At 42.8% G+C, this 19071-nt stretch overlaps 1 protein-coding gene and 1 long non-coding RNA gene across 3 annotated transcripts in view; one reads left to right on the top strand and one right to left on the bottom strand.

Annotated features, from left to right (window-relative positions):
* Positions 1-1164: 1164 nt before the first annotated feature.
* Positions 1165-19071, top strand: part of LOC110479169 (gamma-aminobutyric acid receptor subunit rho-2) — a 34033-nt gene continuing 16126 nt past the window's right edge. The window contains exons 1-3 of one of the 2 annotated variants that reach the window (XM_021546248.4): positions 1165-1352; positions 9502-9608; positions 17321-17388. In XM_021546248.4, coding sequence (XP_021401923.1) covers positions 1165-1352; positions 9502-9608; positions 17321-17388 — 363 coding nt within the window. Of the gene's footprint in view, positions 1353-3617; positions 4399-9501; positions 9609-17320; positions 17389-19071 lie in introns of those variants that run through there. The other variant, XM_085576443.1, reaches the window with a different exon arrangement.
* Positions 2877-19071, bottom strand: part of LOC146767860 (uncharacterized) — a 65514-nt gene continuing 49319 nt past the window's right edge. Inside the window, exon 5 of the long non-coding RNA XR_014954237.1 lies at positions 2877-3633. This is a non-coding gene — a long non-coding RNA (uncharacterized LOC146767860). The remainder of the gene's footprint in view (positions 3634-19071) is intronic.

Raw genomic sequence — 19071 nt, 5'->3', positions numbered from 1 at the left:
TAGACTTTCTGCTGCAGACCAATTTGATGTCAATATATTAATCAACATATTTTTACCTAATTTGTCTTATTTCATTAGAAAGTAAATAAAAACAAGCAAAAACCAATACACAAAAATGCCACACCAAAACTCTAAAAAACCTGTCCAGATCCTGTAGCCTCTAAAATAGAAGTCCTGTGTTTCCTTGGTGTGGTGCTTGTACCCCATTCAAATCTGCAAACGTGGGCTGACAGAGGAGAGTTCTGGAAGAGGTCAGACCCTCCAGGACCATCCTGGGTTTGGGTCGCTCGCTCCTCTGCAGTCTCTACTCAAAATGTGCTTTTCTTCTCCTGTGCCCAGCAGACTTCTGCCCCTGCACCACGCACTGCTGCTGCTAGCACAGCCCGGTGCTGCACAGAGGCCAAATCAGCATTGCCCTGTGACTGGGCTGTGAGGAAATAAGCCTTGAATGGATTTTGGAAACAGCCTCCTCGTTGTGATTAAAGAAATAGCTGCTTTTAATTTTAGTTTTGATCTCCTTTGATAAAAGTTAAAGTGCCTGATTATGCAAATGCCTTTTGGAAAAAAAAAATTAATTGTGACTTGGTTTATGTAAAGGCAATTACATACATGCATTAGTTGGGAGTTACTGTTTTTATTTGCCTTTTAAGTTAACAGTAAATAAAGTCATCTTTTTCAAAGGAAGTGGCTCATATTCTGTTGTCAACAACATGAAGAGTCAGAAAATAAAGCCTCAACTGCCCTAAATCCATTAAAATAGGTGCATTTTACAATGAGATACATGTCTGAAACGTGGCACAGACAGTTACCAGTTGAAAAAGATGCCGCACAGCGGGTCAAAACACGTAGAAAGCCTAATGAAAAGGGACAGCCCGGTTTTACAGTCTGGCAGGGGGATAGCACTGAGATTAGGGGATTGAGCAAAAAGCCGGCGTGCAGAATTGCGGGTTTTTATATAATGGCTTTAGTCAGTATCCTTTAGGACCCAGCAGCGATGTTCAGTGAGGCAAACTTGGTGAGTAATGGCCAATCATTAGGCGGTGATGAGGGAAAAGCGCTGGGTGCGAAGCCGCCGGGAGCCCGTCGGATGCATCGCGCCGGGGACGCGGCGTTTCTGCCGCTGCTCGCCCAGCGAGGCGACACGCCAGAATTAGAGGCGATTCAATGTTCAAGCCCGGGGGGACTTGTACTACAGGAGGTCACTGGAGTGCAGAGTGCCCGGCTCCCATTTCCAGCAAGATGCCTTATTTCACAAAACTCCTTTTATTAATCTTCTGCTTAGTTCTTCTTGTGGAAAGCAGAAAGCACAGGAGGAGGAGGTGGACGACCCATCTGGATGTGCAGAGGGCAAGGTAAGGGTTACTAAGCCGTGTCTGTATCTTTTCCTGCAGTGTTACAAATACATTACTACAGGGATATAAAAACCTACTCTGTCAATGTCTTCATGTGTATTGTGTGTGCAAACAGCTTTACAAATAATGTTTTTATAACAGTCTCTGGTATTATAATCAGTTTTATGGGTAAGTGGACAATGCTATGGCTAACCTTGATAAACTGTGAGTGAGGCAGGTTTTGCTGAGAAGTTCACTGCTCCAGCATGGATTGTGGGAAAATTATTCTTAGCCATACATGCAAATTTCTGAGGGAATTCAGAGGAGTTGCAGTTAACAGAGATGGTCAAATGTTCTTACTGTTTAATGTTTTAGCACTGTTTCGGGGCAGATTATTCACCTGCTTGCTGCAGTGTGTGTGTTACTTATGTTCACTTGGAATTGGTCATTATGCTCTGACAATTACAGATAGGGATGTTGGTTAGCACATATTGTGGTAATTGATAACAAAATAAATCCTAAAAGTTAGCCAGGGATTGTAAAATTAAAAATATTTCTTGAAGAAATACATGGAAGCTTAAAAAACCATATTTTAAAGTTAAGTGAAAGCACAAGAATGAGTTAAAGGTCTTAGTAAAGTTTATTAGATTTACCGCTGCTGAGATTTGTCTAGAGGTTTACCTTAGAAAAGATAATCTTCCAAACCTGCCAGACAGTCCAAAGTATGTTATCCTTTTTTGTGGTTATGTCATCCAGTGGCAGTTATATCTTACAAGACTATTCGTTGTTTGAAGGGCTCAAAATTAAATTGGGTTAATCCATTTTAGTAAATGTTTTCATTGTGGCTGTAAACTTCAAATTTTCATTTATTTTTGCGGACTTTTTGGTTTATCATTCAACACTTTTATAGGGAGTGTTGTTACTTGAATGTTTTGAAAAGAAACGTGATAAATTGGAAACAAAGATATGCTATCAGATTTACACTACTTATTAAAAAAATACAGTGGCATATGCTTTTAGTGATGTAAATGTTAAAAAGCTGAAACAGCCAGGGCCTCATGGTGAAATCCTATAGACAACTGAAATTTTACCACTGATGTTCACAGAAACTCAATTATTGAATGAGATATTTCATTGAACTCTGAAAATATTCCAAAGTCTATATTCTGAGGAATGTGGGGGATTGAACAGTAGCACTTCCTTGCAAACTTTTCTGTGTAGTAAAGATTGCATATTTTGAAGTAATAAAATAGTGTAAATCCTTCTTTAAATATCAATTTGCCCTGAAGTAAAAATTTCCCTGCTTTAAAAGTTTTGTACTTTATTTGAACTTGGAGAAAAGTTCTACAGTGCTGATATTTTCATGAGTTGTAACAGAGTGGAAGTCAAAGCACTTCTAAAATTATTTTTATAAATACACTACAAAGAATAGCAATCCTATTTAGTATTCTGTGGTGTGATGAATGAAATGAACAATTTTCCATCTAAGTAGGATTTAGGAACTATATGCCATATATATATATACACACACATATACAATTGCTATGCAATGTAGTTATTTAAAATTTTATAAAATCAGATTTGAGGGATTGTCGAATGAGAATGACATTTTAAATACAGAGTATTATGCAATGTTGCAACAAAAAGATGTGTATGGAGCAGTGTTGTTAATATTTTAATTTTCCTATTCGATTATATTTCAATATATTTCAATATTTGATTATATTTCAATATTTCAATATTCAATTACTCCTATTTTAAATTTAATATTCATTATCAATTACATAGAAAAAAAATAGTTGTCCCTAAACCAACAATGAATAGTAAATTACCAATTACTAAATTACTAAAATAATTAATTCTAGTAAACTGAAACTAAAACTAGTTCCTAGGCTGGTTTCCTAATCATGTAAGAGAAATTAAAATAATGCTCTTTTAAATTATTTCATCACATTTTCTGCTTAGTATTTCTCTTGCTGACTTACTGTAAGAAACAAAGTAAATTCTACAGTACACATTTCTTATTAAAGAAAATTAATTCCTATATTGGGGAGTCTACAGTTGGTAAGTTTGATATTTTGTGTCCACTGAGGTGATAAATCAGTCTTTATATAGACTTCAAGACTACTGCTTGGGTTTGCAGGTGCAGAACTCCTTCAGTGCTGCAGTTTCTTCCTTGGACATTGCCCAGAGCTTCCCGGGGTGCAGAGGTCCTTCCCTGCAGAGCTCTGGTGCGGCCGGTCCTGCGAGTTCTGGGAGAGCTCTCTGCTACCATGCTGTGGGGAAGCTCTTCAGCCTGTGACTAAGTGGGAAAGGAACAAGGGGAAAGACAGGTTAGGAAGCCAAATTAAGAATTGCCAGGTTAAGTTGCCTGTTCATCCTTAGTTACTCCTGGTTGTTTGTGTTAATGCATTGTAACACATTCCTTTTTTCCATGAGCGGTGCCTTGCTCAGCATGCCGAATGGATAATCCTTGCTTGATTAGAAACTGCCTTGCATTTAATTTTCTCTTACTCCTGCATCCCCCCTCACTGATAACATATCTCTGCTCCTACAGATTGAGGTATAACATAAAGAAACAACTGCCCGTGTGCATCGCTGCCCTGACTGTCCAAGATGGCCTCATGTTATGGTCTGGAGAGCCCAGGCTTTGCGTAGCAAATTGGTGTGTGCTCATCCAGTAGCAGCTCCTGGCTTTAGACTTTAACAGTAGTTTTTCACATTTTCCATGGTGTACAGTCCCTGCCACTCACATTGAGAAAATAAAGGATATCGGTGATACTTGTTTCTATGAAGCTGAAGGTATTCTTGCTGATGTGCAAGATGTACAAATGGTACATGAAACTCAGGGCTCTAGGACTGTAACAGCATTGTTGGTTAAAAAATTTTGCATTTAATTTTGTTTGGATTAATGAATCATGAATTAGAACCTGTTGTTGGAGTCACCTGGGTGACTGCTGGGCAGGGCATGTTTGCCCCAGTCTTACCTGTGCACCAGAGAATAAATTGACACAGAGAAAGAACAGCCTGGTGCTGAAGGAATCAGTGTAAATGTGGAAAGGTGCAGGTGTGTGTCAGATGGTCAATGTTGCTATGTAGATAGCTGGGATTTTCCAGAGAGCTGTGTACACAGTTTGGGCTCATGCTGCCAGACTTGCTGAGGGCTGTACTGGCTGTACAGTGTATGTAGCTGTGCTTGCATCTTCCTCAGAGCCTTACCAAGTGCCAAGCAAGCACTGCTGGAATGTTCAGCACTGAGTTTTTGAAACAGTTTTGAGTACTCTTCAGTAGCTCAGCAGTGGCTGCCTCTCAGAAATAGTAAACAAATGTTGGCAATCCTGATAGATTATCCAGCTGGACAGAATCTCCAAAAGACAAAAATAAACTCTAAAAATTAGTGGTTTTGCTAATATTTACTGCTCTATAAAATTGCTGATAATGCTTCTGGTAATGTTTATTGCTCTGCATAAATTGAGAACTCGGGAGACATTTACCATCTCTGTTGTGCCAATGAATACCATGTTTCCAGTAATCTGTGCCCACCCTACTCTGAGTCTGCCTGTTCCTCTCTCCTACCAGCCATGTGAAGCCTCATGCTTCAGCAGCAGAAAAACTGCCTTTGATATAGAATGGCTTTGGCCTCTTCTTAGCTAAAGACTTCCTGCCATGGTTTTTGGAAGTGGTCAGTCCTTTGGAGAACCTCATTAGCGATGCCATTTCCAGGGCATGCTACATGCCAGCCTTAGGTTGGGACCCAGAAGCAGAAGGCAATCACCAGGACACAGCAGCACAAGGCTCAGCACACAAACTGTTTTTCCAAACAGCATTCCACTGGAGCAAGCAGCCTGGTGATCCCTGCTGAAACTGCTGCTGCTGCCAGCAACTTCCCTCCCTTGTCCTGTGGAGCTGCAATTTCCCCGTGTTCCAACTGGATACTGCAGACACATCCTCTAGGCTGTGATACCTCCCAACCCTCACAGATCCTCTTTACTCTATTGGTGGTTTCTCAAAAAATGTGGAATTTGTTAGTGCTTCAGTGATTGAAATGTGATAGTCATTTTTTACAGGTGTATGTCTAGCCCAGGGCTCAAGCCCAGGGCACTGCTGAACCTCTGGTGCAGGGTTTGATGCCTACTGAAGCTTTTTTCCCAGCACTGCAGCATCAGCCAGGGCCAAAGAGCAATGTGAAATAAAAACAGGGAGAGAATGTGTATGACAGCAATGATTGTACACACACTTTGAGTTTGTGTCCATCCTTTTCCAGAGTCAGATTTAGTTTTTCTAGAAATATGGCAAGGAAAGTCACATTCCTTTCCTTCCTGCTCCCAACATAAACCCACAGATGAGTAAGTGTGAAGCATGTTACATCCAGAGGTAGGGCAGCAGAGTCCCTCTTCCCTGGGACTCTGGAAGCAATAGAGACTGGTGTGGCCACCCAGCTCAAGACAGACCTATCTTGTGGAGATGCCAGGCCTTCCTGGGCATCTGGGGCTCCTAAAGCACTTGAATTTGTGGCCCTGACAGGCATTGTAAAGAGACTTCACCAAAATCAAGGATCTTGATGTTCCCAGTTTGTCAGAAATTTCTCAACCATACCTGATCCCATATGATCCATGCATATTAAGACTAAAGATACACTCATAACACAGTGGTGATAATCAATTTGGAATTCTCATCTAGGAGTGAGCTAATTGTTATGACAGTCATAACAATTGTTCTTGTACCCTCTCTTTTTAAGTTAGCTTCTAAGCCTTTGTGTTGCAGCAGTCACATGCTTTGGTGGTTAGGAAAACAGGAGGCCTTGTACCTTCCTTAGTGTGCATCTCCCCCAGTTTGCTGTGGCTGCCACACGAAGTGAATCATGCCTTCACCTAATGCATTTTGGGGTTATTTCCACCCCCACAGAGAGTATACTGAAGAGTGGCAAGATTTTCACTGAAACTGTAGAAATACTTCTCTGCACCCCAATATGTCATTGGAACCAAGGTCCCATGAACATGGTACCATCTTGTGACCAAAATCCATTCTGAATTCTCCAGGGGAAGGTGCAGAAACCTGCCAGACCCTGGCTGCCAACAGCTGTGCCATGCTCAGGATGGAGACCGTATTTCCTTTCAGGCTCTCCACTTAGCCATGGCCTCCTGCCCTACAGCATGAGGACTGTTTCCAATCTGAAAGTTCTTCATCTTGCTCTGGAAAGGTCTGAATGTCTGCATAGACATCAGCTCTTTTTTGAATCCTGCTGAGTTGTTATCTGTAATTTCTCATGCCACCAAGAATGAATTCTCTTTGATATATTTAGCAATAGAAAAAGCATCTATTTTATGCAATTGAGGCAATTCTGAGTAAAAGTCACTGGAGAGGAAAATATATTTTAAAAAATTAGGGCAATAATGCAGAGGCTTTTACAGAAGCTCAATGGGCTATCTGTTGCCTTCTCTTTAAACAGGAACAATTCTTCACAGAAGTCATATTTATCAAATTCATGCCCCTTGAATGAAATATAAACAGCAATAAAATTATATATGAAAAATGTGGCAGAAAAAGACAAAGGGAGATGGGTGGATTTAAATGAATAACGGTGAATTGCAGAGAATGCATAAAGCTGAAAGAAACCCTAACAAATCTATAATCAGAAATGCTAAAGACCATAAGTACATCAGGGAGGATTTATGAGATACTGGTGATCAGATTCTCAGTAAAGGAACCCTGTGGGCAGCAGTATCCAGAGCACCCTTCAGCTCCACAAGAGCACTGGCAGCTTTGCTGCAGGTAATGAGATGGTGCCTATGCCAAACAGCAGTGGGGCTGGCATGGGCTACTGCCAGAGTGGGGCAGAAGATACAGCACGGCTGATGTCAAAGACTGTTATAAAGAATTTTTTTTTTCAAACAAACTTGGTCTTGAATTAGATTAAATAGACAAAAGTAGTCTATTAAAATAAATTTTAAAGGCTGTGTAGACTTCCTGTCATTAAAAATATTTCAATACAAAACTACTGTAGATGGATTAAATTGGTTAAAAAGGGACTGTCAGAGCTCTTTTGGTGAAATCTGAATTGGCCGTTATAATACCTGAAGGATTGGGCATGAACTGATGATTAAATGATGGTTATTAAATGCAACCCCTGGCTCAGGATGTGCCTGAAAACCTCTTTTCTTCCTAAGACAGTATCCGTGTCCACAGCCAGCCCTCTAAACCTCTGCAGCCACAGACTGTTTTCAGCAGCTCTCCTGTGTGCTCTTTGCTGTTTGATGATTTTTAAATAATTGATCAAAATGTAGCATTTCAGTGAGTCTGAGCCATTGATTTGCAATATAATACTGCCAGGGTTTTTCATACTAATTCCTTGTACAATGTGCAATCCAATGTTTTATTGGATTTTTAATTGGGCTTTTTTTACTCCCTTCTTTGAGGAGAGAGACTTGATTGAACATTCCCTGGTACTTTGGCTTTCCCTGATAATTAAAGTCAACCAGACACAGGGAGATCCCTTTTCTGGGCTCTGGGCTTGTCGGGCACAGAGGCCGTGCAGCGGATGGAGGAGTGGAGCAGCAGCCCTAACTTCACAGCAAAACAAAGCTTCCCCCCTGCAGCAAGCAGCTAAAAGCCAAGCTTTTGCCTCCAACCATTCCCGTTAATGGTTGTGCTTGGTTTTACACCCCTGCTTTTAGGTAACCATAAAAGCCTTGTCGAGAGGGTGCTTGTTCCAGCTGGCTCCTTCTCACAGCCAGCAGGGAGAGAAGCTCTGACATCCCAAGTGAAACAGGAGCCCAAAACAACCTGAGGGAGATCCAGCTCTTCCTATGTAGTATGTGCCCTGGGGTACAACTGCCTATATTCTTTCAAAACATCTATTTGATACAATTAATTTTAAATTCTGTTACTTCCTTTTCACCTACTTATGGTAAGGAAGTGGGTTATTGATGTCAGCACCCTTTAGGTTTCATCATTTCTTTCTTGAACTGAGTGCTCTGATGGGAAACTTTTCTTCTGATTTGTGATTTATGCTCCCTTTGACTCATACTTATTGTGCTTTATATTTTAATGAAGCTAAGAACATCCCTTTCAGTACCCACACTTATGAGTGGGGCGATTATTTTGTAGGTTCTGAATTCTTGACCAAGACTTTAAGGCTAAGTAGTCTCTTTATTTTTCCTCCAAAATTTTTTGTTCTATATTTTCAGTCATATTTCTTCCATACAGGAAAAGGAACCTGAACCTTTTGTAAAAAGTTATTTCTGTTTATCATAATTATTTTTAGTAAGTTACTGGAAACCAGCTATTGCAGCAGTACTTAGAACGTTGCCAGCTCTTATGTCCAGAGTCAAGGGATTGAGGGATTTTAATGGTCCAAGCCTTCTACTCACACCACTGGAGGACAGTCAGGGATGCTGATCTGGATTTTCTTCCAGCAGTGCATGCAGTTTGTTTGTCTGCTGGTTAGTTATCCCCTTATGTGATTTTAGTTACTATCTTGCACTTTACTTAGGGGCTTGTTGTCATCCTTGTTCCACTGTTATTATACAATATTTCAAATAAAAAGTAAGAATTTTTCCTACCTTAATGTTCAGAAAAGTGAGGTGAGGGACTGAAGGCTTTGTTAGATAAAACTCCTCTCTTCCTGCTGTTTTGGGGAGATTTTGTTGTTGCTGAAAGCCAGAAGACCCGCTGTCCACACAGACTGCTGGCACTAAATTGGTGAAGTTAATGGGGCAGTTTCCAAGTAGTGCATGACATTGCGTGACCAGCACTGAAAAGAGATTTTTCATGACAGTGTTGCCTTGGTACCTAGCCAAATCCTGGCCAGGTAACGTGGGGCCCCCAGCTGCTTCCACTGGTGCTTGCTCTCAGCTGCAGCATTCAGTGCACGCAGCTCCCCTGTGAGATGCTCTCTGCCTTGTGCCCCCCTGGAGCCGGCGTGGCTGGGGCAGAGGGAGCACCACGTCCTTGGAGAGGGGCAGAGGGAGCAGGGCTGCCTGCGGGGCACAAAGGTCTGACTGATGCTGTGGAAAGGCAGCTCTGGGTCAATGTTTTGGTGCTGGCAGTCTCCCCACAGTCCCTGGGATTGTGCCTGCAAAGCCCCTGCTCCTGTGGCTCCGCAGCTGGGCTGGCAGCTGTGGCACTCGGGCACAGAGACATGGAGCAATGCCACTGCTGTCTTTTGCAGCCACATCTTTAAGAAGAATCGCGACCTGACCAAAGCCTGGAAAGGAAAGACGGAGCAGCTTCTCAGAGTCGACGAACACGACTTCACCATGCGGCCGGCCTTTGGAGGTGAGGATAAAAGTGTTTTCTTAATTCTGTGCTAATCTAATTAAGAATAATCTATTTATCCAATTAATAACCTTATTAAAAACCAAGCAAACAAGCCTCTGCTCAGATGCATCAGTGTGAAGGGAAAAGTCTTGGTGCCAGTTCAGAGGCCACATGCTCATCCTCCTTGCCCTCTGTGCTCTGTACATTTCCAACATTCCTCCCTGTTGCTGCAGTTGGCTCTGTTTTTGACTGGCATTCCCCAGAGTTCAGGATGAACCATCCCAGTAAGTGTTTCACTCTGTTGAGAACAGGAACAAGCTGCAGGTTTTAATATTCACTTATGGCTGTGAAGTTGAACTGAGCTTTTCAGCTGATGTGATTAAATTGCAAAGTAAAGAACTCATTGGGTGGATCACAGCCTGCCATTACTAAGAGAAAACTGAATACTTTCGTCAAAAAAAAAAATCTTATCTCAAATTCTCATAAGCAAATAAAAGCATAAAAGCGTGGGAGGGGAGACCTCTGCCAACTTCACTTCTGCCTTCAGCCACGCTCAGTTACAGGAATGTGCTTGCCTGACCTTTCTAGACTCACTGCTGCAGAGATAAGAGGGTACCTGAACAAAAACTGCTGGAAGACCAGTATGGCAATCCCACTTCTGATTACATAAATAACCAAATCCTTCCAGAGCTAAAGACAGAGTTTTCTGTAGTTTTCACTGAATGACTAATGCTGCATCCTTTGTCAATTGACCATCTAGGGTGAAGTGCTACCTCTCCCTGCCCAGTGGGACACATGAATGTTGTGCCCTTTATACTTGGTCCATGGAACATATTCTCAGGCCTGCCCATTCCTGGTGTGGCTCAAAAGATGCTTCTTGCCCCTCAGTGCAGATGTGCCATTCTGAGAACATGGTGCTGAACCCTGTTCATGATTTATATATATATTTTCAAACTCCAGAGTTCAAAACCTGTCATAACCTGTGTTATGACAGTGCTCCATGCCCCTGCAATGTTATTTACCACAAGTTGTAGTCCAGCCTAAACATTGGAGGTAACTTTTTTCTAATCAGCGTTACCTTTGTCTGCTACTTATAGGGTTGAAGAATTTGCCTTGAATTGCCCTCTGGGTGGAGCACAGGCAGATCTTTCTGGGGCTGGTGGGAACACAGTGAGCCCCTGGGGCAGCTGAGGTTCAAGGATGAGGTCTGGGAGCTGGCCCTGGAGGCACTGGGCTTCTTTATGAATTGGCTGTAAAAGCGTGAATTCACCAAAGTGCACATGCCTCCCTAAATCCCAGGTATGCCCTCCTGTACTATGAGGTCAGAGGATGCTGTCTTAGATTTTCTGATTATTTTAAAAATTTTTTTAACCAATTTCATTTTTTGCAGCTTGGCTGTTGACTTCTGAGTGCCTGATATGGACAAACTGAAGGTGCTGAGCTATCCTCTCTGCAGCTGGTCTGTCCTCTGGACAAACAACCTGCTGGTCTGATGGGTGGGATGATAGGGCTTCTCTGGGAGCATATTTAGACTCCCTACCTTGCCTCAGTTGGAGACATCTGAGGAACCATGGTGATTTTTTAAACTTTTTTCCCCTTTACTGGATGTATGTCAGGGCATCATGCCTGTTCTGGGGGAAGCTGCAGGGTTTTGTTCTGTTGTGCAGATGGTTTAGCACCCAGTGGCACCACTGCGCTGTATTTCTGGAAACAGATCTGAATTTAACTATTTTCATCAGGGCCACAGGGTCCTTGAAGAATGCATTTGAGCACAGGTCACACTAAACAGACACATGTAATTACACAGGCACTCTTCTAGTAAAAGCATTTTAATCTCTCTTTTGCCCTGTTTTACCATCACGGCATCAAGATTCTTCTAGAGCCAACATTTGGAATAACATTTATAAAACTGAGAAATATCCTAAGAGCCTTTGCTGAGAAGGTTCCTTTTTTATAAAGGAAAAACATGACGGGTTTTTTAAATTTTTGCTTAAAACCTCCTTAACTCGCAGAGATTCTTGGGACAAAGGTATGCACTGAAATTGCACATGATGAGGAGCAAAGCATGGAAAAAGCTTTGTTGAGGCTCCAGCCTTGGAAAGCCTGACTCAAAAACACAGAGATAGCAGGTGCTGCAGGTTCGTGCTCAGCTGCAGAATTGCACAGTGTGTTTTTAGTGACAGATGATAAGCCTAGTGGGAAAAAAAACATAGAGGAAAGGGAACAAAAGTCTGGCAAGAGGTGATCCTCCTAGTTTTGTCTGTGATGTTATTCGTCAGGCAGTCACAGAGATTTGCTAGGCACCATGAGTCCTTCCAGCTTCTCTCTGTGGCAGTGTCAGTCAAACTGATGTGGTCTGACCTGCAGAGGATAGAAAAGCTTTCGTACTGCCAAAGTGGAGAAGAGGAGCCTGTGGGATACACGTGACTGTAACTGGTCACTGCCCTAAGGCCCCTCTGGTCTAACTGAGATTCCAGCTCTATGGCATTGCATCGGGCCTGTGGTGTTACCTTGTGGGTGGGAAAGGCACCTCCATTCTGGAAAAGTAAAATAATACCGTAAGTAAATGGTGAGTGGCACTAAGACTAAAAGAAATCCAGTACTGTTGATGGTTCTCAAGTTTGGTAGGCCAGCCTGCAATTCCACCCTGTGCTAAAAAGGGGATGGGATTCGAGCTCTTTTATGGTGGCCATGGTGACACTTGCTGGTCTGCAGAGGACAGTCAGAAAGCTGCCAGCCCAACACAGATGTGACCACTGGGCAGAGCAGTCTGGGGTTATGCAAGGTGAAATGAAAAAAACAGTATTAGAGAAAGGTGAAGGGTTTTTAAAGAAAAAGTATCTTTGTAAAGAGCAAGTGAGCAAACAAATGTTGTGTAAGTTGTTATTAACAGCCCAATAAGCATGGCTATCTTGCCTCCCCTCAGCCCATTAGAGACAGACAGCTGGGTACAGAGGCAATGACAAAGTTCTTTGCTTTGATGATGGTCAAAGAGCCTCCAAAAGCTAAAAGAGACTGCAGAGTTTTTGACCCTTAGGGAGTTATCTCTATGTCAGTGACCTTATTCTAGTTAGTAGCAGATGTTCAGGTATTATATTCTATTATTAATATTTAAAGATTATGTAAATGTTTGTTTTGCTGCCTTCCTTAAACACCCATTTTAAGCATTTCATTTATGACATCTCATATTTTACAGGGAGCCTGTGAATAAGCAGCTTTAGTTGATACTTAAAATAGCTGTATCTTCTTTATTGAGGACCAGCCTAGTGTTTTACTTTTATTATATGTGTTCATAGCCAAGTAGCCTAACGTCAGCAGGTCCTTGCTGCCCTTTCTGGGCAGTGCTTTTTCCAGGATGGATGAACAGTGGGATGAATAAAGCACAAGTAGCTCACTGAGTGCTAGTGAAAAGGGCTGGAATAGAACTTGCCTCTCTGCTGATGAGCAGCCGTCCATGAGAGGCAGAGGGACGAAGCCCTGCAGTCATGGGGAGGTGATGAGCTGGTGCTGGCTGCCTGCGAGCTGCCCACACCTAAGAGGTCCCACGGTGGTTTGTGGTCTTGCTGGGTGTGCACGAGATACCTGTCAGTAAAGAAATCTCAAACCCACTCGTTACTCATGTACATGTTTTTATCTCAGGGCCTTCATCTGCCTCCCTCCTCCAAAGATAGATGAGTGGACACTGTCTCAGAGAGAAACAATGAGCCTTTGAAAGCACTGCCAAAGAGAAAAATTAGAGATGTCACAAAGCTTTAGTCTCAGAGGTGGAGTGGAAAGCTGACTCCAGGCATCTTCATGGTAGTGCACTCTTCCCTCTCTTCCAAAATCCGCTCCAGTGTCAGAAATAAAAACCATGCTTGCACCCAGTTCTGACTGGGAACTGACTCACACTTGGAAGCTTTCATGCTGCTCACTGGTTGGTGTTTTTAGGTTTGGAGACACACTGGGATGCAACAGGCTTTAATACTGGGCTCCTTCTGAAGTCCTTCCTGCACGGGACTTGTGGAAACCTCCTGGGTTCCCTGGAGAGGTCAGTCCAAGGCCAGACATCCCATTCAATCTGGGGCATGGTTTGATACTCAAACTGGAGTTTTTGCAAAATGAAACAAGCTGGTTCTTTGTGTCAGAACCAGCCCAAAATTAATTTGGCTGATTCTTTTCAGAGACTCTAAAGTGTGATCTGAAAAACTCTGCTGGATTACAGGCTTTGAGCAAAGCAGCACTGCTTCATTTTATCAACCATATCCCCAGCTTTGATTTTGCTTCCTGTCCAGCAGTGAACCTCCTAGAGAGGAGCCTGAGCTTTGAGATCTCTCCAGTGTTAATGTGTTCAAGTTTTTGTGGCTTATAATTCTCTAGGATGATCCTTCTATATTTCCTTCTTCTGAAGAAGAGGTGAATATTGATAAAATAATGTTTATAACAATAAACAATGGTTGATGAGGGCTATTTTGCATCTAATGCTGTAATCAAAGTTAATTGTTCTGTCTACCAGTTCAGTTTGTCATATACCATTTGAGCTGTTCTTGTTTCTTCACATTTACACCCTCATCATACTCTGCTCCCTCTCAATACAGAGAGTATTTTTCTTTTTGCTTGTCCCTAGTGGCATTTGATGAGGAATTTGGCAAAACACCATGAGCCTCTGTGGTTCAGCTGTTCAGTTGCCAGAGGGACAGGATTTAAAAGCTAGCAGTTCCTAATTGACTCCACGGGTTAGTGAGATCAAAAATCTCCTGACATTTCTCTCTGGGTGATCAACAGCCATTTAATTCAATGGTATGTGCTGTAGCCAACATGACCTTGAAGGAAACCCAGGGTTTGTTTCTGTGGTTTAAAGAGGTCATTTCTAGACAGGGCTTCTGCTTTGCTTCAGAAGCTGCATGCACTTTCAATGTTGCTTGCATGAAGTACCTCTACAAAACTACATCTTGATGTTCTGTAGAGTGACGGGCTGAGTGAATACACAATTATCATTATCACTTATGCTCATTGCTGAGAGCAGGACTTGGTGATCATTTGATTCCTGTTGCTAACCTCACAAGCAGTAACATTTGCACTGGCCCTTCACTCACCCTTCCCTGCTCAGTCCAGCTTCTTGCCTAAACCTCCTCCAAAGTGTCTTTGTGTCTCAGCAGATCCCCATTTGTGTGCTTTCTCACTGCCTCAGCCCCAGGTGCTGAGTCAGGAGCAGGGAGAAGGAAAAAGCAGTGATTACTCCTGCTGATTGTAGTAGGGGTTTGCCCAAAAAAGGAAGAATAATATTTCTGCTGATAAATTGGTTTCACAGACTCATCTTTACATTTCTGTATTAAGAACTAAACATTTGAGTGCAGTGTTCAAATAATTTCTCCCTCTCTCTATTATAATCACTCTTTTCTCATCCCCCAAATTTGTGAATAACTGGAGAAAGGACACCTAATCCAGCATTAGACCTGTTCTCTCAAGGGCTTTCCAGACCATCCAGCTTAAGGTGGAACACCCTTTATTTTGGATTTAATAAAGCTTTGTTTCAGCTCCAGACCGAACCTTAGGCTTTGTCCCTGAAATGAGATAGCTGCTGATTATTGAGTGTTTGATGCAGGAATATGAACAAAGAAAAGAACATTTTATTTTCAAGGGCAGATAGGGAAGGAATAGGAGAGCAGGACAGATATCAGCTTGGCAGTGTTCTTGTGTTTATGGGCTTGGTTTTCAGTTGTTTGTTGATGTTTTTGAGTTTTTTTAAATCTGTGATTAGTGTTCAGAGAAGCATAGAAATCACAGTAAATAGACTTTGTGTGGGTGTTGATTTCCTGAATCAAGGCTAAATTAAGGATTCATACACAGAGTCTCTCTTGAAGTCTGGAAGTTGTGGGGGGCTGCCCAGCATGTGTTGGGCACACAGCCCTCGGCTTATGCTGTTTCTCTGTTGATTGTACTGCACATCAAAGTGCCTCTTGTCACCACAAATACAGTGCTTTTTGCTACCTTGTTTAGGAGAAAAACCCCAACAAACTGAAGCATGTTTTAGAAATGTCATAGAATAATTCTTTCTCTTGATTGCAAATGATTGCTGGCAATTTTTTAATTTATGTAGTGCACAGCTGTGTGTCTGAATGTGTTTGTAAGCATCTGGGAGTCACCTCAAAGTGCTGTGTTAGCCACGTCTGAGTTTCATTGCTGAGGACAGCAGCCACTTAAACTGGAATTGGTGGTTCTGAGGAGCCTGGTCCCACTCCACAGGGCTTGTTCAAGGTGCCTGTTCCCAGCACAGCTGCTGGCAGACACTTTGGGCAAAACAAGCTGGAGCTGTGCATGTGGGAAGGGGATTGGCACCATCAGTGTGCTCTGCAGTAATCAGGTGAGGCTGGCTTGTCAAAGCCCTGGCAAACCTTCACTGGGGCTGGTCACAGCTCGTCTCATGGGCATGGGGGTCAGCCTTTCCCTACTGAGGCTGAGTTGGTGCTTCTTTCTCCTCCAGCAGAGGCAAACGTGTTCAAAAACCCTGAAGATGTGTGGGAGTCCGTACATGCTGCTGCAGGTACAGAGGCAGGATGGATAGCAGCTTGCACAATTGTGCTACTCTCTCAGCAACATTTCTGCTCTCTGGTTAGACTTGCAGTGTATTTAGGGCTTTGATGTGGTCTTGAGAAAGATGCTGCTACAGCTAAATGTATGCATGCAGCAGGCCCTGCTGCAAATATGGGTCTGAGTCCACAAAGGGATTATGGTACGTCTTACATCTGACTGCTAATCAGGTTCAAAATCTAGGAGCTGAAAGTATTTGCAGATCTTCATGGGGGCCACTATGGTCCTTGGAAAAGTAGTTTCTGCTGGACAAGTCTCAGACATGTCTGCAGAGCTTCTGCATCCTTTGGCATGGTCTGTCTCACTGCCAGTGCCCAGGCTGGAGACATGTCCTGGATGGGGTCATCAGTGTGAGCCCTGTGAGTCCCACTGCCACACACTGGGAGCACCAGGCAGCACTGGATCCACCTGGGCTGTTCCTCAGCAGGTCCTGCTGAGCCACCCTGCTGGGTCATGCTTGGTGTGCTTGTCTCAGTGGGCACTTATCACCAGAATTTGGGAAAAGCGACGTGAGGGCACATTATGGGGATCTTGAGCAGGTCCTGGTCATCAATGAGCAGCAGTCTGGAGTGAAGTTTTGATACGGTGTTTCTAGTAATAGAGTAGTGTGCATTATTGTGGGATGTTTTCTGCTTATTTACTCTTTGTGAACTCTCTGGTTGCTAATTTTAAGACTACTGTGGACAACCAGCAACATCATCAGTGAGTAATACGAATCAAGATGGTGATGGGCCCTTAAGAGATTAATGTGGTTTGCCTTGTTGACAAAAATGAGAAACCTCCAAGGAAGAGCTCACTGCTTGCCATGTCTTCATCTCAAGACCCCTGTCCTTGGGGCTAAATTTGTTCATAAAGGCCTAAAATTTAAGATGGGATGGCACAGTTTTTAAAAACATAGGCAAATGTTTCATCCAAGCTCGGGAATAACTGGAAAAGTGTCAATTTTGCAGCATATGCCAAGGGGAAGATAATTCAATGTTTCAAAAGGGCCTTTACATGGTTATTCACTAACTGATTCCCCAGCCCCCTCCTGAAGAACCATTGACAGAAATGTACAGCATAAGCTCAGAAATGTTTATATGTCACCTTAGAAGTGCTAATGAAATGCAGATGATATGAAAGAACATTTATTTACATATCTAAATCTCATTCTCTTTCAGGCCCTGCGATCCCTGTTGGGGTGGATGTGCAAGTTGAAAGCTTGGACAGTATTTCTGAGGTTGACATGGTACGTAATCCTCCTCTAAGCCTCAGTTAATTCTAGTCACAAAAAGACCTTCTGAATTGAAACCTGTGGGTCTCTAATCATTGGTCAGATGAAAGTAAGAGCTGCATCTCCAAAATTCAAAGAGGCTGATAATCAGAACCAAAGACTTGATAAAACCAGATGATCAAAGTCTTACCTCTCTACCTCCAGATAAAGATTAAAAGCGTGAAGAGAAAAGGGACCTTGAATGGGAGAGGAATCAGTGCTGTGAAAGATCTATCACAACTAAAAATATAAGCAGCTGCATATGAAGATTTGAAGCCATATGGTAAAATTCACATAAGCTGTGTTTGCTGCAGGAGTTTCCTTCCTTAGGGAACCATTCAATTCTCATGAGTGTCACACACACTTTACTGTTTGGTTTGGAATTGTTTTATGGTGATTTTTAAAATTTTTAATTGTAGGAAATGGAATAAAAAAGAGAAGTGGAAAGGGGAACATAGAGGAAAAGAGGAAGCTTCTGGGCTCCTTCCTCTTGCTGCCTTTTTGTCCCTGTTCTTGTGCACCTTTTGTGGTCTAAACCAAACATAAACAAACATAAAGACAAAGAAAAAGCTTTAGTTTGAGTAGTTTCTAATATGGCACAATTGCATCTTTATCCCATTTTGGAGGGGCTGATTTAAATGACCTTTAAGGGTTCTTTCCAACCCAAACTATTCTATGTTCTGTGATTAAAACCAGACAGTTTGCCTGCCTGGATATTGAAAGAGAGGGTTTGGAGTATGCATGCAATGAGGTGTGTGGGAAGGAGCTGTCAGCACAGGAAATGGCTGCTAGGAGGAGAACTGGGACCCTAATACATCAAGATAATATCAGAGCAGCAAAGAGGCCTAATTAGTGCAAAGAAATAACTCACAGTACTTTCTGTCAGGATTCAATTAAAATCTTACTTGTCAGAAGTCTTGGAGGTCCATTCTCTCCCTTGGCTGTTGATAGTTCCTATTTTCCCAGCTCATGACAAGCATTTTCTACAGCAGTTGCTGATACATATTTGGGGTGGAAGAATGTTCTCCCAGTTCAGCCTGAGTTATGTTGGTGTGTTCTTCCAATAGACTGTCCCAACATGGGTGTCTGCAGGGAGGAGAGTGGGCAGCAAGCTCTCTGCATGGCCAGGGGACCGGGCTGGCTGTGCCTGCAGCAGGGTGCCCTCCTTGTCTCCTCATTGCAGGCAGGGCTTGTTTCAAACTGCTCTGAAGTGGTCCTGAAAATCAGGTACCCTGGGCTGGGCAGGCCTTACCTATCACTGTTTGAGCAGGCACCTGGTGCCCCAAAGGACCAGACTGAAGCATCACCAGCCGCAACCCACTGTGTCTGCAAGACTGTGCAGGGGCTGTTTAAAGCATGTGGGTTTAAAACTGGTGCCTGTCTGGTTGACATGGATGGGCTGCTGCTGTGTGCAGTGGCAGGACATGCTCTTGAGGCTGCCTGGAGCTTGGAGCAAACATGAAATACGCTGCCAAAATTGAGGTACTTCTGTGTAGACTTATTTGTGCCTCTGGCAGGTACTGTAATTCTCCCAGTTTGCTGTAAAACCTTGTTTTCCAAGGGACATTCGTATTTGTGTGTGCTGAAATTAACCCCTTTTCTTGCTTGTAAATAGTGTTTGTGCTGGTTAGGAAGGAACAAGTGGTCAGCACACTGCCT

The sequence above is a fragment of the Lonchura striata genome, chromosome 3, assembly GCF_050655825.1.
Source record: "Lonchura striata isolate lonStrDom1 chromosome 3, ASM5065582v1, whole genome shotgun sequence".
Classification (NCBI taxonomy): domain Eukaryota; kingdom Metazoa; phylum Chordata; class Aves; order Passeriformes; family Estrildidae; genus Lonchura; species Lonchura striata.
Note: the sequence above shows the minus strand (reverse complement) of the source record. Positions and strands in the feature narration are given on the sequence as shown.